Here is a 25,558-nt window from a genome sequence, read left to right on the forward strand (position 1 = left end):
CACATCAGTATCCGCTTCGTATTATTTGGCGCACAAATAAAGTTATTTCCAAGAAGCCGTTTCTGTCTCGTGCGGCGTTTTCACAGCGGGTAATAATAACGCCGAGTATCACCGGCGCGCAGCGTCCGCCCTCCCGACGCCTCAGCGAGGTTTATCTGCCCAGGTGGAGACCTCCGAGGTGCCGCTCCTCCTGCCCTTCACTAAATGCAGCACGAGAGACGCCGTCTTTACCAAACGCAGACACAAATAATTTGTCTCCTTTCCCCCCACTCCGATTTCCTCCGGGACCGAATAATCACGTGACACAGAGGGCACCGATTGGCTAAACGGTTCCACTATTTTAGGCCAATAACACGGCAGATCTGCCTCGGCCGGTTCCCGTAACAGAAACGCAAACAATATTTACATCAATTAATTACCTATCCCATCCCTCACTGTATTACCTTCTACCACTTCTGCTGGGAGGCTGTTCCACTTATCCACCACCCTCTCCGTAAAGTAGAATGTCCTGACATTTAATACAATTATATACTTTTATTATAATAAATACGCGGCTAAGAATTAATCGCAGGAAGCCGCGGCTGATGTTACCGCCTCGCGTTTGATGTTTTACGTTGTTTTCCGTGTATTTCTGTATTAGGTTTTCTGCATTTTTCAGAAATAATGTTTTAGCGCCTGATGGGGTGAAAAAAGAAAAAACCAGCGTTCCACGAGCTAACTAGTGATTTAAAAAAAATGGCAAAAACACAGGAAACGCGGATTTCTGAAGAAGGATTAATCGCGGTAAATCTGAGACGAGCGATTAGGAGACTTCTGTAATTTCTGTAATTATGTCATTAATAATAACGACGCGTTTCGCGGGGGGGGGCGGGGGGTTAGGGGGAAATATTATATTATAACGTTAAGCCGTTTGCTTGCAGAGCCCTAATCCCCGCAGATCCGCGTAGGAAGGGATTGATTGCAGCGGGGTACGGATTTTATTGGGGCGCAGCGGGCGGGGGGGGGTCTGTGCCGTTTGGGGGGCGGATTAGGAGGTATTTATATCGGCTGAAAAAAACACAGATCTCACTCCTAAAAACTTCTAAAAAAAACAAGATTATGGAAAAAAAAATGAGTTCAAATAATGGAGGATTTATTGAGAGGGAAAGTATCGGTTATAATCGGGGGGGGGCATGCCGGTTATGGGGAAATCAGGCAAAATCCAATTAAATTGCCCTATAGACACGGAAATACAAATACTCTGTTTTACAAAAAGTGGTGGTGGGTGCTTTGATCCGTCTTCCTGCAGAGAAGGGAAATGGTTCTGCAGCAGGTGTAACGATCCATAAAAGGGGCCCAAAAATAGATAAAATATAAGTAAATGGAGCGAAAAATGAACCGGAAAGGACAGGAGCGGCCAGACGTTTCATCAGTCAGAGAGTCCGGCTGGGTGATTAAGACCAAGTCATTCTATTGTTCCCCACAGGCAGTATGATAAGGAGTCGGGGGGTTTAGTAGATCGGGGATCAGATAACAGAGGGAGAATCATACAAACGGCTGATATGCAGCTGCCTGAAAACTTTATATTATGGGGGCAAAAACTACAACTGGGGCAAAAAGAAAACAGCGCCGCATTTTTTAAAAAGTTTTTTAATCCGATACGGGGGGGGTGGGGGGGGTGTTTGGAGATTCACTTTAAAGAAAACAGCAAGTCCAGCGCCCCGTCACGCTGCTTCCCTCTCAACGAGTGGAGCCGAGGCAGGCAGCGGACGTCTACACAACGTACAGAGGAGCCCATAGGCCGGACCGCTAGGACCGTGATAATAACAGACATTATAGAGGGAAATAAGCCGTCAGCTGGGAGGCCTCCGCCGCTCTCCGCGGCATCTGCTTGGGCTTCGTTATTCCGGAGCGCTTTGTACTCGTTTTGCTTTAGTGTCGGATCCGATGTTCCTGGCGGCTCGGCGGTCTCACGCTGGGACCCTTCTGTCAAATTTCCCTTTCAAACGCATAGTCTGGCCGCGCACGCACAGAGCCGCTCACATCACGCTAAAAGACATTCCTTTCGTCAACAATCAACGCAGAGCGCAAACACCCATCTGTCTCGAGTAATTAAGGAAGTCTGGTTATAAAACGCTAATTAGAGGAGAATTTCAAACGACCTCCAGAAGCTCCTCGTCGTGAGACTCGATCCAAAAGTTTGTAATCATTTCTCTAAGGAAGCGCGGATACATAAAAAGAGCGGGTCCAGCCGGCGCTGTCTCATTAGACGGATAAATGCCCCCCCCCCGGGGCAAATGCTTTGATCCATGAGGAGGAAAAACTGACTGCGTGTATCGATCGCATCTACCCCCCCCCGAGAAGGTGGTAGATAAGTGGAGCCGCCTCCCAGCAGAGGTGGTAGAGGGTAATACAGTGAGGGGATTAAACATGCATGGGATAGACATACGGCTCCTGAATCTAAGACGAGACCAACGACTGATTAAGGTTTGAGTCGTTACAGCAGGAGAAGCGGGCGACTAGACAGGGGCCGGATGGGGCCGCCGGGGTAATAAAAGCTCTAAGTTCTGATAACTGCCGAGTGTTTCTGAACATTACACAGAAATCGATGCGAGAATTAATCAGTAACTCTGCGCAGGATTATTCCGCGGGGCGCTCGCTGTTCTTGGCGTCTCGTTACCCTTTGATTTCTGCGGGAAGTCAGAGGCATCGCAGGGCATTCAAAGGGTTAAAGTCAATACCCCAAGTACATGAGAGCGTCGAGCTGGCAGCTCATTCGATAAGCGGGTATCGATCGGGCGGCGGGAGCATCAGAGACGGCAGCTGTTTCTGGGAATTAGCGGAGATTAACGCTTAAAACGGCTGCGCTGAGCGCCCGGCTTCCATCGACGCGTTTCACTTAAAACCCTTTAAATCGTAACATTTACAGAGACTGGAGATTAATAAACGGCTGGTAACATTATATCGCTCTCACAAGAACAAGCAATTCATGACCCCCCGCTACCCACACGACCGTTCAAAAGTTTGGGGTCACTTAGAAATTTCATTTTTGAAAGAAAAAGCCCTTTTCCCCATTAAAATAACATGAAATGGATGAGAAATCCAGCGCAGACGGGGTTAATGTTGTAAATGACTATTGTAGCTGGAAACGGCTGATTTTTAATAGAATCTCTTCATAGGCGTACAGAGGCCCTTTATCACTCCCATCACTCCTGTGTTCCAATGGCCCTTTATCACTCCCATCACTCCTGTGCTCCAATGGCCCTTTATCACTCCCATCACTCCTGTGTTCCAATGGCCCTTTATCACTCCCATCACTCCTGTGTTCCAATGGCCCTTTATCACTCCCATCACTCCTGTGTTCCAATGGCCCTTTATCACTCCCATCACTCCTGTGTTCCAATGGCCCTTTATCACTCCCATCACTCCTGTGTTCCAATGGCCCTTTATCACTCCCATCATTCCTGTGTTCCAATGGCCCTTTATCACTCCCATCACTCCTGTGTTCCAATGGCACGTTGTGTTCGCTGATCCAAGTTTAAGGATAATTGATGTTTAGAAACCCTTTTTTTTGTAATTATGTTACAGACAGAAATCTCGTTGTTTTCCATGAAATCAGCCGAGTGACCTGAAGGGGAAACTCTGATCTTCCCAGCTTTTATCGTAACGAAATTTATGAAAACTCACTATATCGGGTGCTTTTTGTTTGTTAGATAGGAGGCTAATTTTATCTCAGGGAAGCTGAGCAAGGAGGCAGCCTGTGGCAAAGCCAGCATTATCCGATCCCCCCCAAGTATCAGAGGAGCAGTTTGGGGGTCAGTGAGCCTCATTCTTTTATGTTTTTAAAAACACCAATCCGTGATTATTATATATTCGGCACCAAAGCCAGACTACCCCTCAGGCACCGCGTTTGACCCCCTTGTGGCCCAGGGGCCGCAGGATCGCCTGTATCTGCCCTTTTTTTTGCTGTACATATTAAAATGCATCTTCGTAGGGACTAATTTGTCTGCACCGGGCACAAAACCTGGTTGGTGATTATCGTAGGGTGCGTGGAGGGTAAACGTGATATCGGGACGGGTTACAAAGTAATAAAAGTCATTAATTAATATGGATTTTTCCTCCCCAGAGAAATTAATAACTGAAAAGGAAAGTTATTTTCCCGTAACATTAACCCTCGTTTTATGTCATTTATTTATAGCGCATGTATTGTATTTCTTGATATTTTTAGTATATATCTTATATGCCGTTAATGATTAACCCTTTTATAGTTGTAACTGTTTGCGAAATATTGTTATTCAAGTATTTGATGGGGATTTTAAATATTACGGAATTTGCTACTTTGTTTCTTGAGACGGATACAAAGTTATCATTTCGAATATTTCTGCAGCTTTTAGGATTTGATTTCTCTGGATTTCGCTGTTCTGCGTTATTATCCTTTTTCTTGAATACATTTTCCTTTTTTATCTGGAATTCCCTTATTATTGTATTCGGCTATAGCTTTAAATCGATCTGTTAATCATTTAGAGGTGCCGTCCGATCCCCCGATATCCCTGATCAACTGGGTCGCATGCACCTGTTTTACTGCACTCTAACTCAGCACTGCTGAGAGGTTTATCAATACATTTTGGGGAATGTGCACCAAAAGATCAGCGACGTGTAAAGCCTTACTCCAAGAATATTATAATGCAAACCAAATTACTCTCAATTAAATAAAAATCTCAATCTATGCATTTTTTTAGAAATGTGCAAAAACAACCAAAAAAACCTCAAAATGCATTCAACGCGCAGCCTGGATGAGCTTTTTTTTTCACGAGATCTTTTTGTTAAAAATGTTTGCTTTTGACGTTCTCTCAGTGATTGCCTGCGGGGATTTTATATTTTCACATCTAGTTTTAGGAATTTTCGGCCAAACTTTAGTTCCTTGTTCTGAGGGTTCACTTATTCAGATTTTTTTATTGAAATATTTTTTTCTGTGGTTGTACGGAAGGCGATTTCCCGCCTCTGCCAGCAGCGTGAGTCTCGTGAAACTTATTATTATTCACTAAACGACACAAACATTGTTTTTCCAGCCGCCGGGGATTGACGGATGTAATGATTTCAGCACTTTGAAATCTAGAATAAAAATCTGCGGATATTTCCACAGGATCAGGGCCACTTCTGGGATCAGGGCCACTTCTGGCATCAGGCTTAGAAGACGACGTATTATACAGACGGCCTGTGGCCCCGACTGCCGCCAGCTCCCTAACGCCCACCGCAGTGTAACAACGCCAAGCGGAAGGCCCACGGCAGTCAGCGCTGCGCATACTTCGGTTCCGCTCTCGGTTACTGACGCCCCACGCCCTCGAGCTGGGGTAACAAGCTGGGGTAACGCTGGGAAGCGCACTGTTGTCCTTCAACTGCAACCCTTGCCAGGTTGCCCTTAGCAGGGAATTGGGCGACCCTGACTCTAGGAGGTGAGAATGTTTGCTGGGTATGAGGGGATCGCAGGGTTCTACGGCCCTAAAAGCCCCGATAATGTGTATAGAAACAGCAGGAAACGGCTTTATAAATTAAACGGGGTAATTAAACCCCATTATTGTTCTAATAAATGCCCCCTGCAGTCACATAAATACCCCGCGATGGGGCACAAAGTCACAACCACGGGTGACAGGTAAGGAAGTCATGTCCATATGGCGGATACCCCGCTTGGCGACGGGGGTAGGGACGTTACTTTGTTTCTGACTCATAATGTCTGATACATAAAACGCCTGGGTAAAGACACACCCCCAGCCACGCCTCTAACCACACCCCCTAAGAGCCTCTGTGGCCCTTCCAAATACATTGAACTGAACATGTATTTATTCCATCGCTACATTTACTCCAAACAGAAGAAAAACAAAGGATCCAAAATCGAATTTAACGGAATAAAAAGATTAAAATTCATCAAGGAGTTTAATCCGACAATTAACTGCGAGGGCCGCAAACGAATTCATCGCCGGCCCCCTGCTGTACGAGTACGAAGCATAAAATTGGATATTTTTCACGCTCAGGAAGCTGCCATATAATCCAGAAAATATGAAAACGTTTCTTTGTGAATGAATTTATATTCTCTGAGCCGGTGCTGGGTGAGCTGCCAATAAAAGTAACGCAATTTGTTATAAAGCAGAGAGAAAACGAATCCTACAAAGTAAAATGAAGTAAAAAGAGATGAAAAAAATAAGTATTTAGTGCAGAATCTGCATGGAATTTCCCAGGGGGGGGGGCTGGGGGCAAATCCCAACACGGGACGCCTGTGAGGGGTAAATCCGCTCTGTTGGGCTCCATCCACAGAAGCCTGGCTTCATTTCACGCCTCTTTTGGATCAGTTCTGCTAAATCCAATCAATAAAGCCGGAGATATCAGTTGAGATAACGGACTTCAACTGAAACAAGCTGACAGCAACTCGGGAACCATCGCCCGTGCGCGAGTTATCTGTGCCGCTCGAAGCTGTCCGTCACTAGAGTTCTAACTAAAGACTTCCGGATGATTCCGCGTCCTCCCGAGGAGTGAAGCTGATAATCCAGTCTGAGTCCATCAGCGATCTACGCGGTCAGAACCAACGGCCGGGTACGTCACCCACTTCCACCGACCAATCAAGAGTTCAACTCTCGGGGTCGACTTCTTCTAAAGAGTGGATTTGATTTAGTGGAGTCGAAGCCCTTTTGCAATTGAGAGGTGGCATCGAGTTGAGTCAAGAATAAAAATAGTAAAGGCAAACTGCTACATTGTGTCTAAAAATGTATATATATAATAGCCCTATTATTGTGGGAAATTAGGGAGAAAGGGGGACAGAGAAGAGGGAGGAGAAGAAAAAGAGATTGAGTAAGAAGAAGAAAGAGAAGAGGGAAAGAGAATGAGATCAGAAAGAAGAGAAATGGGGAGAAGAAAGAAGGAGAGAGAGAGAAGATAGAGGTAGAGAAGGAAGAAACAGCAGATAAGAGATGAAGAAAAATGGAAAAAGGAATGAGAGATGATAGGGGAAGGGGGAAGAGAAGAAAGAGGGTGGCCAAGAGAGAAGAGGGAAGAGTCCACATCCGCTTGTATAATGTAGACAATTGTAAAATTGAAGCCATTCTGCGAGAATCGCGCTTCTATCGCCTGCTCGCTTTAGTTGAATTTTTTTTATGACCGCAGGCAAAGTGGAAATTCTGTAATTCTCTGACTTTCAGTCATTTTTCCCGAGGCTTTACGAGCAACAAAGTCACCGACACCTTTATTAGTAACGTTGGCCGGTTCCAAACGCGCTCCATTATAAAGCAATTCGGAATCACCGGCCCCCTCACCAGCGATAACATTTGCATAATAACTGCCGGAGAAGAATGAAGTTGGCGTCGGAGGTTTGTCGCTCGGGGAAGATTCTTGTTAGGAGGCTGGAGGAAGCGGACGCTCAGGCACTAAACCGGTGTAGAGGTCGTACCGGGCGAGTAGAAGCCTCGGGTGGCTTTTAATCAATGCAAGGGCTTGTAAGAAGCTCTGTCTGGGTCACTCCAAAATTCTTGGTTCTCTTCAGGGGTTCTCTTCTTTGGACAACCCCCCCCCCACTTCCCTTTTTGGCCAGGAACGGGTCATTTAACCCGTCGTAGGATGGTCCAGGCAGATGTCTGATCCATTGTGGCTCCTCTGGAGGGCTCACATTATAACGGAGGCGCTGCAGCTCAGCCTCTTCTCAGGGGGTCTCCCCAAGCGCTCCATGATGCCCACTGCCGGCAACATCGAGTCAGCGGCACAGCTTGGAGCAACTCCCACTACTCTCAGGAACAAGAAGGTTGGGAGGTATACACTAAAACGTGATTCCAAAAACAACGTTATGGACGTCACTAGATATTTAACCATTTGTATCCCTGGGGTTAATTAGAGAAATTAGGTTAGAATGAGCAGATGAGTAAATCCAGGCCGGGGAGGGAACCCAACGGCGTAACAAATGTAACAAGTTCCGGATTATTATCTCCTGATAAAGGTTGGAAATGTATTTTAAAACGACGGGAGAGAAAGAATGCAACGAACACAAAAATCCCCCGGATTACAATCTGGAGACGGCGCTGACATCAGCGACTCCGAGACGGAACAGAAGCGCGATTCTTCTGGCCTCGCTAATCCTGCTACAATCTGCATTCATGGAAAACGCGTCCGCCGGCCCTCTGAACGGACGCTCAGTAATACCCCGGCCCCGGGGCAGAATCATTATCTCTCGCCTGTAGATCTGCTTTCTCGCAAAAAAAAATTAGAATTTCTGCAGAATGGAGTCACCAGAGCTCGACACGGACGTCCTTCAGCCGGTCTGGGAAGCAACTCCCACTACTCTCAGCCAGCTGCGTCGATAACACACAGCCGGAGGGCAGGAGGCTATTATTAAATACAATAGCACTTTAGATAGAAAAGATCTGATTAGTTTAAAAATGTAAGTAACCAGATTTTAATAAGTTTATTTTACACTAAGGGATTGGGAATAAACAGCGGGATAAAGCAGCAGAAGACAGGGTTTAATTATTATTAATATCATTTGCACTGCGCCAGGAATTCAGACCAGATTCAGAAAAACAGGAAATCGACAGGAGAATAAACAGAACAAAAATTCCGACTCCTTATCATACTGCCTGTGGGAATGGCTCGGTCTTAATCACCAAGTTAGACTCTCTGACTAATGAAAGTCTATGGAGGAATGGACTTCATTAGCATCGCCATAAAACATCAGCTCAGTGTGGTGTTTAAGCCCCACATGACTGGGGGGGTTATATTACTGTATACAGTGATGGGGGGGTTATATTACTGTATACAGCGCTGGGGGTTATATTACTGTATACAGTGCCGGGGGGTTATATTACTGTATACAGCGCCGGGGGGTTATATTACTGTATACAGCGTTGGGGTTATATTACTGTATACAGCGCTGGGGGTTATATTACTGTATACAGCGCTGGGGGTTATACTACTGTTGTCACGGAGCTGGCTTGTCCGACCGACTACCTCCGCTGTCTTGTGCTCCCTTAGCCTGGGACAACACACTTTCCCCTTTTCCCCAGCGCTGGGGGTTATTACTGTATACAGCGCTGGGGGTTATATTACTGTATACAGCGGTGGGGGTTATATTACTGTATACAGCGCTGGGGGTTATATTACTGTATACAGCACTGGGGGTTATATTACTGTATACAGTGATGGGGGGGTTATATTACTGTATACAGCGCTGGGGGTTATATTACGCCTGGGACAACACACTTTCCCCGGTTCCCCGGTCACTCGCCGAGACTCAGTGTAGGGTAAAACCAAACGAAGACTGATTTATTTTAGACACACAGAGCTGGATATATCCAGCAAAACACACATTATATATATATATATCACACACATTAACATAAAACAAGATATTGGGACACAAACCGCCCCCTTAATCTGCCTCTCAGAGACAACAGGGGCAGTAACGGGATTAACAATACAATAGGGGGGAGACTGATTTATACAACATTAAACATCAAAGAATGGCGGCCTCTCCCTGGTGGCAGATCCTGGCTGTCTGCTGGAGATAATCCCCTCAGCCAGTGATGAGATGATACTGCTGGGGGTAGCCACAGAAGTCTCTACAAACCCAGGGCCCATAGTCAATAGGGAGGAGGCTGGCAGTCAGGCTTCTCCAGTGGCCCCAGTGATGGAGGCTTCCGTCACAACTGTATACAGCGCTGGGGGGTTATATTACTGTATACAGCGCTGGGGGGTTATATTACTGTATACAGCGGTGGGGGTTATATTACTGTATACAGCGCTGGGGGTTATATTACTGTATACAGCACTGGGGGTTATATTACTGTATACAGCGCTGGGGGTTATATTACTGTATACAGCGCTGGGGTTATATTACTGTATACAGCGCTGGGGGTTATATTACTGTATACAGTGCTGGGGTTATATTACTGTATACAGCGCTGGGGGTTATATTACTGTATACAGCGCTGGGGTTATATTACAGTATACAGCGCTGGGGGTTATATTACTGTATACAGCGCTGGGGGTTATATTACTGTATACAGCGCTGGGGGTTATATTACTGTATACAGCGCTGGGGTTATATTACTGTATACAGCGCTGGGGGGTTATATTACTGTATACAGTGCTGGGGTTATATTACTGTATACAGCGCTGGGGGTTATATTACTGTATACAGCGCTGGGGGTTATATTACTGTATACAGCGGTGGGGGTTATATTACTGTATACAGCGCTGGGGGTTATATTACTGTATACAGCGCTGGGGGTTATATTACTGTATACAGCGGTGGGGGTTATATTACTGTATACAGCGCTGGGGTTTGTGGGTTTTTTTCCATAGGTCTTTCTCTTTTAAGAAATTCATAATAATTCTGAAAACGCAGCGTTTGTATTTCTTCTGCTTTTTGGCCGGTATATAAAATAATGTAAAGCTATCACCGGGGGGATAAATAGTTAATGTGGTTGGGAAATGTTTGCCGTGGATGGGTTTCGCGCGGCTCACATCTATCTAATATCCCGTAATGCGCAGACACCTCGGCGGACGTCTCTTTTCCTGCGTGTCAGCAGCGTGTAAATAAAGAATGGTAAAACATGTAATTCTCTGCCTTGTGGACGGGGAGGAATTATTCTGATTAGCTTTGCATAATACCAGCTTTACCTGGGAGTTATTTTCATAATCCTTTACATCAATACAGACGCATTAATTCGAGCGGCTGTCTCTTTGCCTCCGGCGCTCTCGGACTGTCTGCTCTCATTACGATTTGAAAGGCTGCGCGGAAACTCAGCTCGTGTTCCTTCTGCATAATCCTGCGCGGTGTGTAACGGTGCTGTACGAAATTCAATAGAATTCATTCTGGAAACATTTCTGGGTCAACCGAAGAACCTTCGTGAATTTAAAACAATCCGGGAGATCGCGAGTCGTAACGTTTCTGTGTCTGCGAACATCAATCATCTGGAAGCTTCTGGAGCCCCAATACGTTTTTATCACACGTTACAAATGGCGGCCGGACTCCCCCGAGTTCTAAGAGCTACACTATAGGTCCAAAAGCACGTGGCCCCCTCTCCTAATGATTGGGTTTAGGAGTTTCGGCGGCCCCCGTTGCTGATCAGCCCATAGGCAGCCGTCTCCGTGCTGTAGCTGCTATTATTGGGAAGCGGAAGTATCTAAAAGCAGCAGCCGCTCAGCCACGAAGCGGTAGACCGCGGACACTCGCGGAGCGGGGCTGCCGAGCGCTGAAGGGCGTAGCGCGTAAAAATCGCCCGGCTTCTAAAGCAGCGCCCGCTACAGAGATCCAAACTGCCTCTTGGTGCAACAAGCGTCGGGAGCTTCATGAAATGGGTTTCCACGGACAAGCAACTGCATGCCAGCCGAAGATCGCTGTGCACAATGCCAAGCGTGTGCTGGAGTGGCGTAAAGCCACCTGCACTGGGCTCTGGAGCAGAAGAAACAAGCGGATGCCTGGAGAGCGCTACCTACCGGAATGCAAACCGCCTGCTGCTAATTTTGCTGGGGGAGGGATAATAGTCTGGGGCTGTTTTCAGGGTCCGGGACCCTTAGTTCCAGTGAAGGTAAATGGAAGACATTTTAGATGATGCGGGGCTTCCAGTTCGGGGGAAAACCCTTTTCTATCCCAGCGTGATGGCGCCCGGCGCACAAAGCGAGCTCCGTAAAGACATGGTGGGATGAGTTTAGGGCAGAAGAACTTGACCGGCCCCACGGTGCCCCGACCTCAACCCCATGAAACACCTTTGGGATGAACTGGAGATTGTGAGCCGGGCGTCTCGTCCAACATCAGCACCGGACCTCACAGACGCTCTACTGGATGAACGGGCAAAAATCCCACAGAAACGCCCTAAAACTTTACGGAAATCCTTCCCAGAAGAGCAGAAACTGTTATAGCTGCAAAGTTGGGGCAAGTGGGGCAATTCCACAGTAATGCCTGCGGGTTTGGAATGGGATGTCTAACAAGCTCTTACAGGTGTGATGGTGAGCTGTCCACATACTTTTTGGTCCTTGAGTGGCTCTTTCATTCTCCCGGGCCCAGATTTCTAGGGTGTTCTAGGCTTTATCTAGTTTCTGTTCACCTGCCCCTGTTTCATAGCTGCTACAACATACGTTGTGTGATCAGAAAAGTCCCGGCGACTCCTAGAGCCTTGATGCTCAGTTCCATAGGAAGGGTGATGGTCAAAGCTCACAGCCTCTTCCTTAATACATGGCTGGATGGAAGGTCCTACCCTTTATGTCTACAGTCGTGGAATGTAAGATGTTCCGTAATGTATTCTTCTATGGATGCATAACCTAGAACCTCTAGCACCTGCTTTTATGTAAAGTAGTTGAAGGACACATCAGATTCCAAGCGTTGACCTCATCCTGGACAATCAGAGCTCCTCTCTCCTCGCCTGCACTTCCATCAAGGGCTCCTCGCATTAAATGCCTCAGATGGGTCACCTTGAGTTTAATGATGTTTTAATAAAAGACTCATTGTATCTGGCAATTTAACAAATGGATGATCTTACGGGGTGTTTTTTTTGTCCATATGTGAGATTTATGTGCGGGAGAATTAGCAGAGCTGGTGTGCAGGGGAGGAAAAAAAGAAAGAAATTAAAATGTAAATGGTTCCATTTCTGCGTCCTTAGAAGAGGCCGCCTCGGAATCGGGATAAATTTCGCGTAAAGCATTATCCTCTACAAATCAGCATCCCGGTAATTCATTACTGACTGGGCTGCCGTGCCAACAATGACCCCACATGCTATGGTCGGGGGATATTAGCGATGAATGATTTATTCCGACGCCGTGAAACGTTGTTGCGAATAATATTTTCGATATGATAATCACATGGCCGGCCGGGAAGACCTTCCACGCAAATAGAGACGGAAAATAAAATCCATTTTGTGCTAGCAGATGGCCAGGTGGTGAGATGACAGCTTGTTAACTTCCAGGCGAGGGCATAAACGTTTTCTCCTTGAATTACCTGATTGACTTGTTTCTGAGTGCATTTTATGATCCGCTGGATTTAATCTTTTTGTATCGGTTCAGCTGCTGAGAGACCTTCCTGGGTCAGCAGCCTCCTGGAGAGAAGTGAAGTTTAGGAAAATGACGGACTGCGGAAGTAAAACGGTATAACATGGAGTTACGGGGCTGGCTGCGGAGATTAAAGGGGCGCTTCGGCCATCGTGGACTTTAATATACAAGATGAGGGGTCCCTTAAAATTTCTATAATGTCCTCTTGCTAATGCATGGTGTGTCGAAGGTCCATGGAGGAGACGGGGAGCTGCAGCTTCTCCCTGAGTGTTTTTTCTTTCTTTATTTTGTAACAATTTAAAGAATGCATCTGTTATTAAACCCCCCATAAAGTACCTTCATATACATTATTTTTTTAGACATTCTTCTGTCCCTTTGAGCATCGATCAAGCTGCAGCCAATGTGACGGGAAGGGGGAAGAAGGAATGTCCGCTAAACACGGGACAAGCGTGTCATTTGGGAAGGTCACGCAGGTGGAAGCTCATCCCGCCAGCCGAGGCTCTCCCGGTGGATCCGAAGAGAGTGTTTAGGATTCCATCAAAACCGACAGCTTTTCACAAACCGAATGAATTTATAAAAACTGCCTATAACTCGTGCTTTTTGTTCGTAAATCGAAGTCATTGTTTTGGAGATATTTAGTTCAGGGATGTTGAGATCGGTGGCAGTCTGTGGCAGAGACAGCATTATTTGATACATTCCCTGTCTGGGATTTCTCTCCCTCCTCCTCTCTTACAAAAGGCTGCCTGAACCAATCAGCAACAATCAGCAACTTAATAGGAAAGAGATAACTTATCGGGGAGGAATAATCCTGCATATCCAAAGAAGAGGATGGCCGCTCCCAGGGGATATACAGTATATATATATATATATATATAGATATAGATATATATATATAGCCATTCCATAGATGTATTCAGAGCATAGTGTATATATGTAACAGGTAATATAGACGGATCAGCCTGAGGGGCTCCGGGTTTAACACGCGACTCTAAGCGCTTCTAAGCTTAAACGGCATTAATAGCTTAACATGCAAATAACAAACAGGGATGATCCCAGATATTAAGCAGGTTTTAGCATTTATATGTTTAAATTGCTAGAGGCAGCAGATTATATTTAAAAAAACCCGCCTTATATATTTATACAGAATGTAGAATTCATCGGAATTCTAGAAATAATATTAATAATGTTAATGAAAAAGAAAAACCAAAAACACACAAGTTCATTCTATGTGGATACAAATGAATGTAGCTGGGAAATGATCCCACCTTAACACCGTGCCTGATAAATGCCAGGGTTTGCCCCCAAGTCTCTGGGTTTTTGTCCCAGTATTAGGGTCTCGGGGTGAAGGGGCAGATTCTCAGGGTATTTACCCCAGTCCCGGGGGGGGGGGGGCAGATTCTCAGGGTTTTTACCCCAGTCTCGGTGTGAAGGGGCAGATTCTCAGGGCTTTACCCCAGTCTCGGTGTGAAGGGGTAGATTCTCAGGGTTTTACCCCAGTCTCGGGGTGAATGGGGCAGATTCTGGGGTCACACAGTCTGCAGCCAACTCTTTCATATTCTCCTCTGATTTAGTGATATCTGAGCACCCCGATTGGAATCCCTGCTTGAACACAGGTGGAATTGTTTCGCATTCTGCATCATTATATGGGGATATTGTGCGTTATGATGCCCGATTGGTATTTTTCTGGAGGAAGTTGCTCTTCCACGACCTCTCATTATGAAAGATAACGACTACGAGAGGCGTGTGAATGTATTACACGCTGACCATATGGCCGTGAGTCACGGAGTTGGCCATTATCATTCACACGCCAGCGCTGGTCGCTATAGCCACAAAAATGTGCGCAATTTACAGTCAACAATACCGTTTTTGTATTTTTTTGTTTTTTAACAACTTTGGATTTTATAGCAAACGTAAAAAAACTCCGCTTCTCACATCACTGGAGAAATTCCGAGGTCTTCGTCTGCGGGATGGGGGAACGCGTTTAGGAGGCTTAGGTTTTCTGGTAATAATGTATCCATGTTAGGGAGTTCTGCATAATAACGAGCCCCCCCTGTACGTCGATGAATGAATCTCGTATGTTTCTGGCGACGCGCGGCAGGCAGTCTTTGGATAATTCTCTCCGCGTGTGAAGAAGCGATGATAATGTTTGAACTTTTACAGATTTTAGTTATTTTGCTCCAATATTACAGATTGTAATTTATGGAGGGAGATCCGTCCAGCGACTCCATTCTCTGCCAGGAAGAGTTCATTCCGCGTTATTTTTTCATTCCAGATGTGAGGCAGCTGCGCCGGACAGGAGCCACATCTACGAAACCGCGTCCAAAGTGCAAATTATAGAGGCTGAGGAGCCCCAGAGACAGAAAACGCTTGGAACAACTGAGCCGACGTGACGAGGTGTCAATGACATCTGGGTCTTGGTTGGTTAGGACCGTCGGAAAGAAATTGTGGTCTCCAGATATCAGGAACACGTTAGAGGATTGTACTGACCCGGTAGCTACCGGAACCAAGCATGACAAGCCAAGCGAGAAGACAATGATGGCGTTCCACCATGCCTGGCCAACAGCGGGCTTCCCATCCTAACCAAGCCATCTCCCGGTTCCGTCAGCCCCCACCGACCCTCCTGATCCATCTGGGAAACCTGACTGCACCCAATAAACAACCCAATCAAAGGCTTTTAATGACGAGCTTCCTAACGAGGACTCGTCCGCGTGCTTCATGGGGAGGCTGGAGGACTGGCGGCCATTAGAAGCTGCACCGGGCGGATGGTCGTTACTAACAGCAGAACGGATTACAGCAAATCCAGAAAACAAAACGAGCATAAATATAAAATGTATCTCTAGCTGTGAATTCCAGACACGCGAAATGTAAAAGAAAAGAAAAATATTAAACTTGACTTTTTAGTCTTCAGATTTGTGGCGATTCGGTGAAATATGCCGGAAATGATAGGAAATAAACAGCAGCAGACAGCGGCGGGTAATAGTCGGAAACTTAATGGACTTGAAAGACTCTTTTCAAGCGCGTTTGCCGGACTCCTCCATTACGAGACGCTCCTCCGAACGTCTTTATCTCCGACACCAAGCTGTGTGCCGAAAGCCTCTGCTAAACCCCGAGGGCCGGCTCTTCTTCCACGCAACGGCCAAAAAAAACAAGCCGTAAATATATATTTTAAGGTGTTAACCCTTGGTATGGCTGGTCGAGCAAACGTCGGACCACCACTACACTGCTTTACCGGGACACGCGACACGCATGACATTCCCACTCGGTAACAGCCACTTGCGATGCTATTTACCGCTGCCGTCTGCTTTAAATGCAGCCGCCTGTCTTTATTTTAATAACAGCCACGTTATTAAGTTGATTCTGATTAGCGGCGGTTTTTAAATATACATAAAACATCAGGAAGGAGCAAGTCAATTGTGTTTGTGGGAGTTTCATTTGAGTTAATTACACGTTGAAATTGATTGGTAGAAGAGTCTGGGGTAATTTTCTCGGGTTATAATTTAGCTTTCTTGGCTGTCAAAGCAAAACACATAAAAAAAACAAAAAAAAACCCCAAACCAAATCTCAGCGTTTTACTGACTCACGTATTAATTAAACAGAAGCGATTAGAATAACGGTCTCTTCAAATATTCATCGCCTTCCCGATAGAATATTTCACTTCGCGGGACCCTAAAATATCCGCGGCTTTCCTTCCACTTTGCATTTCAAAGCATTGTCTTCTCACGCGCGGCTTTTATTTCCCCGCCAATCCTATCGATACTTTGAGATAAAAGGGAAGGCAAAGGTTTTATGTAAATTATTAATTACGCGGAGAGAGGGGAAATGAGACGCGCGTCGGACCGCCGCCTCGCGCCTTCGCTTTTCTTACACGAGCAGATGATGATATCGCGCTAGTTTGGGTTTTTTGAAGAGTAACTGTGTTAGCAGAACGTGAATTTATCGGTTTTCTTTACCGATCGGAGGAACGCGTTGGGTTCTCTGCAGCCGCGAGGGGGTATAATGCGGTTACGGAGTTTAAACCTCAGGTTGGCGAGAGTTGGCGCTAACGAAGATGGAAGAAAAAAACTGCTGATAATTAAACCTCTGAGTTATTAAAAATATTCTTTTAATAAAAGCAAAAAGGCGTCAGCAGGCGATGGCGACTCCTTGACGGTAAATTGCAGCTAAAGGCTGACGATCCCGTTAATTAGATCCACGTGAATAGGGAGAATTCTAGAAAATAGAAAGTACCGGCTCTTACGCCAAATACATTTTCAGGAATATTTTCTTTCCCCTGTAACGTCTCCCAGGCGGGAGCTTCGCGGAACGGATTCTCCGATAATTCTTCAAACCGCCAAGGCGGGAAGAGAAAAGCTATTGTGCGATTAATAAGAAATACGGGGGGGGGGGGGTCTGTCCCTTTTACAGAAAAAATGCCAATTCTTACAGTTTTTTTTAAATAGAAGTCAGATGGGATGAAAGCGGCCCTTGTGTCATAACACGAAAACCATGACCGACGTTTCAATTAAGTTGAACAGAGGAGGGTCTTTTAGGAAGTTTTTGTTTGACAAAATCATGGAAATATTTCAAGGGGAAAAAATAAAGATATTGTATCAATCACCAAAAAAAAACTAAAAACGGCATCCGAGGTATCTCTCCCCTGCAAGCTGCTGAGTGCTTCAGGCAGCCTTTCTAGCGAGAGGAGAGGACAGAGATCTCCAGGACATCGATCAGATAATGCTGCTTCTGCCACCGGCTGCCACCCATCTCAGCTTTTATGCGATAAAGAAAAATTCCCTTTCAACCAAATATTTCCAGAAATACTGCAAAAACCTAAAGTTTTAAAAAATAAACAGAAAATTAATAGTTTTAACACAAGAATAATGGTGATTAGGACTTTGTTACTCACAGCCCCCCTTTAAATATATTTTAGTCTCCTATTTCTAAAATTACTTAAGAAGAAGAGACCTCTGTGACGTCTTAAAAGTGTCCGGCAGAAGCTGTCTGCCTAAAAGTATGACAACCTACACTTTATATAAGTGCCATTATCAGCCACTTTACACCTAAAAGGGCCCCTCTGGTGTCTTTTCTATCTTTATTCTATTTTTTATATGTTCTTAATTTTATTTTTTTCTATCTTTTTTTATCTTTTTTATTTTTTTATCTCTTTTTCTGTTTTTTTATTATTTATCTTCTTTATTTTTCTATTTCTCTGTTTTTTATTATCTTTTCTATTTTTTCTATCTCTGTTTTTTTATTTATCTTTTTTATTTTTCTATCTTTTTCTGTTTTTTATTATTTATCTTTTTTATTTTTCTATCTTTTTCTGTTTTTTATTATTTATTCTTTTTATTTTTCTATCTCTTTCTGTTTTTTATTATTTATCTTTTTTTTTATCTTTTATCTTCTGATAAACGCGTTCCTTTATCATTTAATTTTTTCATTTACGTAAAATAATGAACATAAATTTAACAGAATCTGCAGACAACCGCTGCAGGTAAAGACATTAATACAGAGCAATTTGCCCCGTTTCGGAGTCTCACGCCTCTAATGATTATCCTTAATGGGGCTGTTTAACAACACGAGGCGCGTAGGTTTACTTTTACCCGCGTCGGGGTCTGTACATAATCGCTTATCCCCTAAATAAACTACAGTAATCTGTACAAGAGAGAAAATCAATGACCCAAAAGTGATTAAATGTGTACATTTGGCTTCTTTTAATGCGGCTACTTATTCTTTACTGCGAGTATCCGACTCGTTAAATTACAATTAACAGACGAGAGGCCGTTAACGTTTTATTAAAGACGGAGATGAGAAAAGTAAAGATATCATCATTACAGAGAAAACTCCTTCCCGGCGCTCTACCGAACGCTCAGAGCAGCAGGCAGGCGGGGGGCAAATAGTTCATTAATAAAACTGAAAAGGGCAATTTGCATAGAAACCCAGACCCTGTCAGCATGTCGGCCCATTTCGGCCCCCGTCTAGTCGCCCGTTTCTCCTGCTGTAAAGACTCAAACCTTACTCAGTCGTTGGTCTCGTCTTAGATTCAGGAGCCGTATGTCTATCCCATGCATGTTTAATACCCTCACTGTATTACCCTCTACCCCTTCTGCTGGGAGGTTGTTCCACTTATCCACCACCCTCCTTACATTTTGTTCCCTGGGACTCCATAAAACCAGGACCTGTCTCTGGCTAATGTGCTTTAAATTGTCTTAGCGGAGTGGGCGCACGGCTTGGGAGCCACAGGTATGGCACGGACGATGAATAAAAGCCCCTGTGTCTGAGGGAGAGGAGGGATGGACGCCTAGTGGGTCAATTCGGGGCATCAGGGGTAAATTTCATCTCAGTTGTTTGCACTCACGAGCGTTTGTTAAGCTGATTTTTCATCATCCTTTAGAAGGAGATATTAATTAGCGGCTCATTAATCGCCTCCCGGGATTCTCGGCACATTCTGCAATTTCTCAGCCTTAAGTATCGAGGTTACAATAAAAAAGAACAATAATTGGGGCAAATTATTATCAAACCTCGATGGGTTCCATCGGCCAAAAATAAAACCTAAATATAGAACAGAAGGAAATGCCTTAAATCCCTGACTACAGGGAACTGAAATGGTTAAACCCTTTGCTTTCAGGGTTAAAAAAATGTATGCACCTAAACATCCGGGTGGGTGATCCCTTAGCACCAAAAAGGGTGACTTGTGGCACTCGACACGGATCCGCGTTTCATTTATTAGAAGAATAATGGGGTTTATTTACCCCGTTTAATTTATAAAGCCGTTTCCTGCTGTTTCTATACACATTATCGGGGCTTTTAGGGCCGTAGAACCCTGCGATACCCTCATACCCAGCAAACATTCTCACCTCCTAGAAAAGAGGGGCAACAGGGGGGGGAGGAAGGGGGGCATCAGGGGGGAGAGAGGGGCATCGGGGGAGGAGAGAGAGGCATCGGGGGAGGAGAGAGAGGCATTGGAGGAGAGGACCACGGGTTTGGGAATTGGCTATTTAAGGGTTAAGCCTTTCGAGAATCTCGGTTTATTTAAAAGCCCTTAAATGAGAACGAGGAGCATTTCTGAAAATGAATGTTTTTGACATATTGCTGCCTATTTTTGTGTGAATCATGCAAATCCCGTAAAACGTGTCACTAGCCGTGTATTTGTCAGACGTGTAGCTGAGTCGATGTAAAGGAGAAGAGACAGGCGTGTGATGCGCCAAACACGCAGCCCGTGTAACACGTCTCGGGCCTGAAAACACGAAGCGAAACCAACGGATTCATTTAACATTTATTCAAATAAAATACGTTCGGATCGGCCAGGCTTTGCCCCAAGTTGCAGGGTTTTTACCCCAGCCTCGGGGTGAAGGGGCAGATTCTCAGGGTTTTTACCCCAGTCTCGAGGTGAAGGGGCAGATTCTCAGGGTTTTTACCCCAGTCTCGAGGTGAAGGGGCAGATTCTCAGGGTTTTTACCCCAGTCTCGGGGTGAATGGAGCTGCAGAGGACTAAGTGGCTGCTCACGGTTGGGGGACGCACAGGGGGTGGTTTTGCCCCCTAGGGACACTCGCTGTTATCAGTGCCATTTCTTACCATTAGCGAGTCACTGTGATAGGAACAGGGCAACAGGCTATTAAAGGGTTAATATTTGGGGGCTCTCGGTCATCATGCAGGAGCTTTCAGGGAATGTTCTATTTACACGTCCGTACTCCTTCCCGACACACGTCTAGCACATGCAGCAAAGCCACGCACACGTGTTACAAACGCACAGCAGAGCGGCGCTCATGCGCAGACAGCTCCGTCCATCACCCAGCGGGAAGATAAACACTCCGAGCCAGCATTACACGGGCTACTGGATAACTTTATACGGGGCGCCAATAAACTCACAAGGAGTCCAACCCCTATTACTCCGATCAAACACACGGCAGTGAATGGGACGCGCTGGGTTAAATGCAGGTGCACATCGACCCCCAACAAATACGAGTTCACTTTCTGTCCCGGCGGCAGCGATTCGGGTCTTATACTGACAGCCTGCACTCAGCTTGATGGGAGTTGCACTGAGGTGTCACATCATGTAACCAATGGTCCCCGCGGGTGACACGGGTTTAGGTGATAGAGGCCGGCCTATGGGAAGCTGCTGATTGGACCGCTTCATTGGTTGCTATGGTGATATCACCACTCTGCAAAACTTTCCCATTCTAGGATGATTTCTTATACATAATAGTAATATTTTTATCATTTTGCCCACGTTCAGTATTTGGTCTGTTTTTCAGCCCCATCCTCGCCTCCCGCCGGCGCTGAGCGAATTCCCTGGCAGCGCCGCGATGGCCGCCATCGGGGAGACGCGCGGACCGGAGAGCGTCACGGCCGCTCATCAAACGCAGAGGTCCCAGAACTCATTGTCCTCCCTGTCATTTCTCCCGACATCTCCTGCAATCTGTCAGAGAGAATTAATGAAGCCGCAGCCATTTATTTTTATCCCAACTTTGAAACATCGCAGGCAGATAATCCGATTACTGTGAAGCCATGACAGCCGCAATTACCCCGTCCCGCAATTACCCCGTCCCGCCATTATCCTGCCCGCCGTTCACTTGCTTGGATACAATTAAGTAGCGAGATAATAAATGCAGGAGCAGACGGCTCGGTAATCAGGTGAGGAGATGGAAACTTTGTATTTCAAGTCAAAGATTGGGAATCGGGTCAGATCGTCGTCTTAGATTCAGGAGCCGTATGTCTATCCCATGCATGTTTAATACCCTCACTGTATTACCCTCTACCACTTCTGCTGGGAGGCTGTTCCACTTATCTACCACCCTCTCAGTAAAGTAAAAAATTCCTTAGATTACATCTAGACAGTGATTTGGGGAGAGGACCACGGAGTCGGGGTAATCAGCAGGTGAAGCCCTGGATTCTGCTGAATTTGTTATCCTCCCTGCCACGTTCGCTGGGCTGACAGCACTCCTCCAGCTGCAGCTTCCCACTTTCACCTATACCTCCTAGTGTAACGGGTCCTCGGCAGGCAACGAGCGACGGAGCCCCCGCGACGCTCCGGAAGCGCTCCACGTCCTGAAACACAAATCCCAAAAATCCCGATCTCTGATGAATCCTCTGGGTTTTGGGGTTTTCAGCTGCGAGAGCGTCAGAATTCCGGCTGAACGAATCGGATTGAAGCAGAATTTGGAAGCCTCTTCTTATGATCTGGCGGCTCTTGGGACTCGGAGGATGTGATCCGGGGGCTCACGGTAAATACTTTTTATCTATCTGCAGGTAAAGGGACTCCTAGGCCATGATTTGCACTCTAATGCCGACGTGTTTGGAGATATGCAGTAAAATATGTAAATATCACGCTGGCCCTTTAAATAAAACCGCCATGTATAATCCCAAAATACGAGGTGCGTAAAATGCACTCGATATTAAAACATTCAGGAAGTAATATCTTATAGGAAAGGATCAGCTAAACGAAGCGTCCTGATTAATGGGAATTCGTTATTTTCTCTGTAAAAGGATCTGGATACAGTGACCAGCTGACTGGAATCATTTTACAGGCAAATTAGAAAACCAACGTGAGCTGCGTCTGTTCTGAGAACCTCAAACACAGCGGCTCCGGCAGACGCGATAAAAGACCCAGACAGACGAGGCTGTTCACACAGAGCGATGCCCCTGCCACCTCCTCCGGGAGTCGGTGCGCGGCATTCGGCTTGTTAGGATACGAGGGAACGTCCCAGAGCAGCTGTACACCTGTTAGAACATCTGTTGCTTGCCGGAGTCGAGGGATCTATCCTCCGATCTCCACTCGATATAAAAGCGGCATCACAAGCTGGCGGCTTCTCAGCGGAGGCGCGCGGAGCGGCATGATCCAGGTGCACGGAACATAAATAACGAATGAAAAAACTAGCGAAGGAATGAAATGTCTTTTAGAACACGAAGCTAATTATGTGAAACGCAGCAAACCATGGAGATCCTTCCACGTAGATTTTTTTACGGTACTTCTTATTGAACAGTTTCTCCCGTTCGGCCCTCGGCGCTCGTAACCACATCCAGCCGACACTTACAAAAAGTATCAAAGACCCAAAAACATTCCATCCCCGGCCTTCGCGCGCTGCCAGGGCTACAAGTATAAAGGTCATTTCCCACGAGCATTTTGGGGAGATACACTACGGTTTGGGGTCTGTAACATAATTCTGAAAGGGTTTCTAACCATTAATTATCCTTTTAAACTTAAACTTGGATCAGAGAACACAACGTGCCATTGGAACACAGGAGTGATGGGAGTGTTAAAGGGCCGTTGGAACACAGGAGTGATGGGAGTGATAAAGGGCCATTGGAACACAGGAGTGATGGGAGTGATAAAGGGCCATTGGAACACAGGAGTGATGGGAGTGATAAAGGGCCATTGGAACACAGGAGTGATGGGAGTGATAAAGGGCCATTGGAACCCAGGAGTGATGGGAGTGATAAAGGGCCGTTGGAACACAGGAGTGATGGGAGTGATAAAGGGCCATTGGAACCCAGGAGTGATGGGAGTGATAAAGGGCCGTTGGAACACAGGAGTGATGGGAGTGATAAAGGGCCATTGGAACCCAGGAGTGATGGGAGTGATAAAGGGCCTCTGTACACCTATGAAGAGATTCCATTAAAAATCAGCCGTTTCCAGCTACCATAGTCATTTACAGCATTAACCCCGTCTGCGCTGGATTTCTGATTCATTTCATGTTATTTAATGGGGAAAATCTGCTTTTCTTTCCAAAACAAGGAGATTTTCTAAGTGACCCCAAATAAAAGGAAAAAGGAATAAAAGTGGAAGAGATTGAAGAAATTCGAGCTCCGGCCACGACGTTGGAATTCGTATTAGACGAGCGCAGAACAAGAACAGTATAAGGGACCGTAAGAGACGTTTACGGATCTGATGGAGTTCAGAGCGGAGGGGAATTGGACATCTCCACCTGCCCCTGCCCCTCCCCCTGCCCCTCCATTTACGATTAGCGTCACTTTGAGGTTTTCGTGATGAATCTCCGGATTAGGCCGTGACGTTGGATGTTTCCAGAAACACGATATACTGATTTATAAATACATCAACAGATCGTCTAAAGACGAGACTTTATTAACGAACCTCTCTCCGGCGCGACGCCCAGCAAGTCTGCTTAATCTTCCAGACAACGGCAGCGACCAGCAGGAGAGATAAGAAGCAGCTGTTTGGGGGAAAAACAAGGAGATTTAATAAATGTGATCAGAACTAAAGAAGAAACAAAATATCAGCCAAAAAATCCTAACTTTGCACTTAATGTTTCCGCGAGGCCAACGCTTCGTCCGTTTTACATTCCGAATAAACCAAGGCTTTCCCCTGACAGGGACTGCGCGGCGCGTTTCATACAATCCCTGATTCCCAAAACTATGCAGGGTAATTATCGCCCCGCCGCCCTGAGGTATCTGTGATAATAGCGTTACGGAGGGACCTGCGCGGCTGGAAACAATCTCTAGCGCTAGAGGCTCCTGCGCCACCAGCTAAAACACTGCGGGAGAGAACAGGAAGCGGCTTCCAACTTCCTGCTCGGGCTGATGGAGGAGAGAACAGGAAGCGGCTTCCAACTTCCTGCTCGGGCTGATGGAGGAGAGAACAGGAAGCGGCTTCCAACTTCCTGCTCGGGCTGACCAATGGGATTCCAGTTTGTGGCGTCTGATCCGACCCTCATCGCGTTCATTCTGCTTTTTACTATTCTGCAGCGTTTCTGACCCAAAAACCCGGATTTAATAAAATACCACGTTAAAAACAGTCATTTTTGTGCCGCTGCAGCTGGGCGGACGGAATCAGATACCTGACGTGAAATAAAGTGGGGGATTTAAAGGAATCAAACGTCCTTCGCTGGTAATGCGGGCGGCAGCTCATGTTCTATTTACTAAAAGGGGAGTTTGCAGGATATTGTCCAGCGTAACCGGCCCTGTTTCATGTATGATGTAATGGGCCAGGAGACTGGCGATAGCTCACTGATTTAACCGGGGCGTCTCACTGGGGTTGCGATCTCTCTCTTTAGTGAATAAACCCCTCTGGCTGCCGCGTTCCAGACGTTGGTAACACTTTTCCCGCCTGTAACGCTGCCGGTGAGAGCCTTCGGGACGAGGATTCCCCAGACGGCGCGTTTCCAGGCGCCGTCCGTTCTCCAGGCCGCAGAAATCATCTCACTCCGCGCCACGAGATTTCCAGGTCCCTTCAGACGGACGCCCCAGCGATTTAGAAGCCGAAATTTTATATTTTTTATAATTTGTTATGATTTTGGTGCAAATGAGGAGCAGCGAAAACTCTACGAAATCTCATCTCTTTCCAAGACGTTCGCTCGTTTTAAACCAGGGAACACGAAACACAAACGGTTAACGGACGATGAGACATCGGAGCCCCGGAATATTCCGCCGTTTTCTCTCCTGGGGGAGGCTTTCGGATCTCACAGCCTCCTCAGAGCTCGCGCTTTTCCTTCATGGCCGTTCTCCTAGAGGGCCGAGACCCCCGCAAAAGACAATCCCTGCCGCGTTCAGTTAAGCGTCGCGGACGTCGCCGTCTCGCCAAACACAAAGAAACGAGGGGCGGAAAAGCACATTTTCTCCTCA

General features: G+C 46.2%; 1 protein-coding gene across 1 annotated transcript in view; it reads right to left on the reverse strand.

Moving 5' to 3' along the window:
* Window positions 1-25,558, reverse strand: part of LOC149272840 (attractin-like protein 1) — a 207,244-nt gene that overhangs the window by 63,155 nt on the left and 118,531 nt on the right. Inside the window, exon 26 of the mRNA XM_089506674.1 lies at window positions 24,072-24,150. Within this exon, the coding sequence (XP_089362800.1) occupies window positions 24,072-24,150 (79 nt within the window). The remainder of the gene's footprint in view (window positions 1-24,071; window positions 24,151-25,558) is intronic.

The sequence above is a fragment of the Sceloporus occidentalis genome, unplaced genomic scaffold (assembly GCF_023333645.1).
Source record: "Sceloporus occidentalis isolate IW3139 unplaced genomic scaffold, rSceOcc1.0.p SCAF_411, whole genome shotgun sequence".
Classification (NCBI taxonomy): domain Eukaryota; kingdom Metazoa; phylum Chordata; class Lepidosauria; order Squamata; family Phrynosomatidae; genus Sceloporus; species Sceloporus occidentalis.